We start from the raw sequence: 4,594 nt of genomic DNA, 5'->3' as shown, positions 1-4,594 counted from the left end.
TACTGCTGTCATAAATCAGTCGAACTCAGTATGAATGGACCTGTCAATCACAGTAAGACCAATTAAATATGTAACGTAAAATGATGATCGCATATTCACCCGTTAAAACCACTTATTTCAGCTCAGAAAAATGATTTTCAAGGCCCTGAACACCTCCCAGTTCTGTTAAATCCATCAATGTGGGACATGTGTAAACCTACCAAGAGCAGGTCGTCCTCACAAACTGAGCGACCATGAACAGTGAGACCACTAAGACCCCTGTGAGCTCTCTGAAGGAGTTACAAACCAGGAGAGATGGGAGACACTGAGCATACAACCACTGTTGCCAGAGTTCTTCACCTGTCTGAGCTTTATGGGAGAGAGGCAAAGAGAAACTGTTGAAGAAAACTGAAAAAATCTCAAACGGAGTTCATTAAGAGTGTTAGATATTTATTAACACACTTAATGAGTCTTTATGAAAATGTTAATTTGTGAATATGTTTCTGGTAAACAGTGCTAGCTGCATTAGCAGCGTCTCTGGCGTCTTCAGTAAGTTAGCATCTATGCTACTGTGTTTTTAAGACATAATACATAAATCAGTGTGTGTACAATAAACCTTCAGTAAAGGTTTGATCATGGAACTGTGATGCCTGATGTTTCCCATGGGGGCTCTGAGCTGAATTAACCCATAATTATGTTTACGTTACCATGGAAACCATCAACCCAGCAGGTGAAGCATGTAATGTTTCAGGCTGTGATTGGTTTAACATTTCTGACGCCTGTAGTTGGTTTTGAACTGGTTCTGGACTGGGTCCAACTCTGCATTTGAACAAGAGTACTGAAGGAATTTTTAAAAAACTATTTTGTTTTCCCTCTCATCGCGCTCAGAGCAGAACCTCAGACACCCAGAAACATCCGAGTCCATCAGGAGCAGGTCTGTGTAGAACGTGATGACGACTCCGGACACACCTGTACAAATCTCAGGTATTACAGTCTGAGCCCCGCCCACCTCTTCAACAGGGTGGAGGCCTGTTACGATCTGCTCAGACCTGGTGAGGAGACGACCGACGACCCAGCCCACTTTAAACCTGGATTTACCTAAAGCTGTGGCTCACCTGAGGCGTCTGGGTCCGCCCAGCACTCAGAACCCAAACACACCTGTCTGGACAGGGTCGCTCCAACAAGTATAGAGGGGTCCAAACCGGCGTGTTCCGACATGTTGGAGCGTCCTGTTTACAGGTAAACATCAGAACCCAAAATTACTCAGCTGGACTTCTGAGTCAGGTCCTGGATCCTTGTGGATCCGATTTCCATTTTTGTTTTGTGCTGGTGCCGACTGGACCGTGTCCGAGGATCTAAATCCAGTTGGTCTTCTGGACCTCATGGTCCGTTTAAACTGGTCCTGGAGTTCTGACCCAGATGATTGTTACTTCAACAGACCTGTTCCTGGTTCCTCCATGGTTCTGATGCTGAGTAAGAGTTCTGCAGGCGTCTTTGTTCTCATCAGTTCTGGTCCAGTTTCAGTTCTGGTTCTGGTCCAGTTTTAGTTCTGGTTCCACATCAGCAAACAAACATTTAAATGTGCAACTCAAAACACTTCCCTACAAACAAACAAACAAACAAACAAATGACTTGATGGAAAAACAAGTCTGGCCTGTAAGAACTGGGTCATTTTAATGTTTCTACCGAACAGTCAGAACCGGTTCTGGTCCAGACCCAGACTGTCACAATCAACAAGAATCGTCCTTTAAACATCGGCGTGTAGTGAAAATACTTCAGTCTGGAAACTTAAAGGACAGAAAAGATGATGAAGAGCTTCCAGAGGAGCCAACAGGAAGTGGAACCGTTGCCTCCTGCTGACCCAGTGGGTCGGCGCCAAAGTCTGACACCACTGTTGTCCAAACCAGTCAGAGGATCAGTACCTCCATCTTTGTCCAATCAGCACAAAATTATTCTTTTCTTATTTAAAATACATTTTAAAAATCAAAAAAGCATCTAAACAGTGAGTGGGCGGGGCTTTCAGGTGATGCCCTGACAGATCTGGTGAGGGGGCGGGGCCTCCAAGTGACCTCTTAACAGATCAGGTGAGGGGGCGGGGTTAAATATAGTAAACAATAACAGAGAAAAGCAGTGAAGAAGTGAGGCTTGTTTCCAGACAACCTGAAGATAAATAAAGTCCCAGAGACCCGGCCCCTCACTGTGCATTGGTGGGGTTGCTATTGGGGGTGGGGCTGGAACCGGTGCCTGCAGGTGGCTGCACGTTGTCTGCCAGGTTGTGTGCGTGCTCCAGGAAGAGGTCTTTGAGCACGCTCAGTTCTTTACTGAGCAGTTTGATTTTGGCCTCCAGCCGCTCGTTCTCCTCCTTCAGCTCGTTGACGCGCTGCTGCGTGTCCATCGCCTTCTGCTTGCTGCGCATGCGACTCTTCTTCACTGCCAGGTTGTTGCGCTCGCGTCGCTGTCGGTACTCCTCACTGTCCTTGTCCATTGTGGGTTTCTTCATCTTGCTTGTGGGGAGAGCTTTGCCTCCTGCTGAGGAAGGGTTGGCTGGAACGAGCTGGGGGACCTGCTGCAGTCCGGCGACGGCTGCCGGCAGGGACGAAGAGGACGAGGTGGCGTGGGCCTTGCTCTGGATGACGCTCACGCCGTTGTGGTCAGCTGAAGTGATTTTCGGCTGCGATTGCCGGCTCATTTGGATGTGCTGCCTGCAGGTGCTGATCTCGGACCGGAGTCTCCTCAGATGTAGAAATGAATCGGTGACAGGCAGTGGAGAAAAAAGTGTCCAGCTGGGAAGAAGCCTGTGGGACGAGACGGACACATTTTATATAAAACTGTTCAAACAACGGCACACATCACTGCAGCTGCACGACGTCCTTCCAAAGAGCCAGGATCCTCTTCAAGTCAAGTCCAATTCATTTATAAAGCACATTTAAAACAGCAGCTGTTACCAAAGTGCTTAACAGTAAGATCAAGGCCGTAAATAAAAATAATGAGATGTAATAAAAAGAGACAAAAATAAAAACATAACAAAAACAATGAGAAACAATGAAATACTAAATCAAATCACACTGAGTTAAACGTCAGAAAAAACCGATGTGTTTTTAAAAAAGATTTAAAAACAGGAAGTGAGGTGGCATGTCTAATGTTGGGGGGCAGATTGTTCCAAAGTTTAGGGCCAATGTTTGAAAAAGCTCCATCTCCTCTGAGCTTCAGCCTGGTTCTTGGTACAACCAAAAACAGCTGGTCAGATGATCTCAAAGCCCGAGAAGGAACATGCGGTTAAAGTAGGTCAGAGAGATGGGAGGGTGCAAGGTCATTTATGCAGTTAAAGGTCAACAGGAGAATTTTTAAATCTATTCTGACATGCACATGGAGCCAGTGAAGGGAAGACGAAACCATTGAAATATGCTCAAACCTACGAGTTCCTGTGAGCCAAGCTGCAGCATTTTGGACAAGCTGGAGACATGAAAGGGAGACCTGACTGACCCCAACATAAAGCTCCTTACAGTAGTCCAGCCAGGTTGTAACGAATGCATGGTCTATTTTTCAAGGTCAGCTGGATAGCACAGACTTAAGTTTAAATGGTAAATGTAAATGGACTGTACTTATATAACGCCTTTCTATCTTATTTCAAGATACTCAAAGCACTTTACACTACAATCTGTGTCCTCATTTACCCATTCATTCAGCACTCTACAAGATCTCTACAGCTATCAGCCTTAACTGGAAGAAGCTTTTTTTGAAGAACAGAGTTGATCTGTTTATTAAACTTAAAGTCAGAGTCCAAAACCACCCCGAGTTTGGTAACAGACTGCTTAAGATAAGGCTGAAGAGTCAAGATGTATGGGATCAGTGACTGCGGTAGAGCTGGGGTTAAACACAATGACGTCAGTTTTCTTATCATTACAACTTAAAAAATCTGAAGCCGTCCATGCCTTGATGTCATCAAGACACTTTAACAGAGGATGAATGGAGCAAGAACTGTTGGGTTTTAAGGGCAGCTAAATCTGACAATCTGATCAGCTGGTTTTGGTTGTCAGCAGCAAAACTGGTTGATCCACTCTGAGACGGTGCTATTTAAGTGACTGAGCTGAAAACAGCACCTCAGACTGAGGAAGTCTCTTGGATGAGAGACGAAACGTTTCTACATTTTTTTGTTGTTTTGCTTTGTTTTTTGTTTTTTTTGAATGTCCAGAGGACCAGATTTAACTTTTTTAGATGTCTGCAGTTTACATCACCAAACTATACGTGCACCAGATTTCCTTAATTTTGGGAAATCGGCTGATACTTGCATGAGAAACAGATTTTACCTACTTTTTTTGTTTGTTTGAACAACAATTGTCTGAACTGCGTTTATATTTCAGAACACTACCTCATGGCCAGTTAAAACAAGTTTGTATTGATTCTAGGATATTGTTCAAGGGTATGTTTTTCAATAAAATAATATTGGAAAATTGAAGGTATGTATGAATATAAAACAACAAATTCAAAGCATATGACTATTTGTCCATATTGTACATCATCTTGTACAGTTTTTCCAGGATGAGCATCAACCCTCAGATTACAGCATTTAATAATAATAATAATAATAATAATAATAATAATAATAATAATAATA

The 4,594-nt window shown here is 43.7% G+C and overlaps 1 protein-coding gene across 1 annotated transcript in view; it reads right to left on the bottom strand.

Annotated features, from left to right (window-relative positions):
• Nucleotides 1-1,631: 1,631 nt before the first annotated feature.
• cebpg (CCAAT enhancer binding protein gamma) overlaps nucleotides 1,632-4,594 on the bottom strand; it is a 5,467-nt gene continuing 2,504 nt past the window's right edge. Inside the window, exon 2 of the mRNA XM_037697737.1 lies at nucleotides 1,632-2,774. Within this exon, the coding sequence (XP_037553665.1) occupies nucleotides 2,174-2,668 (495 nt within the window). The 5' untranslated portion in view covers nucleotides 2,669-2,774 and the 3' untranslated portion in view covers nucleotides 1,632-2,173. The remainder of the gene's footprint in view (nucleotides 2,775-4,594) is intronic.

The sequence above is a fragment of the Nematolebias whitei genome, chromosome 2 (genome assembly GCF_014905685.2).
Source record: "Nematolebias whitei isolate Nwh7 chromosome 2, NemWhi1, whole genome shotgun sequence".
NCBI classification, from domain to species: domain Eukaryota; kingdom Metazoa; phylum Chordata; class Actinopteri; order Cyprinodontiformes; family Rivulidae; genus Nematolebias; species Nematolebias whitei.
The sequence above is the reverse complement of the archived record's forward strand: the minus strand, read 5'-3'. Positions and strand labels throughout refer to the sequence as shown.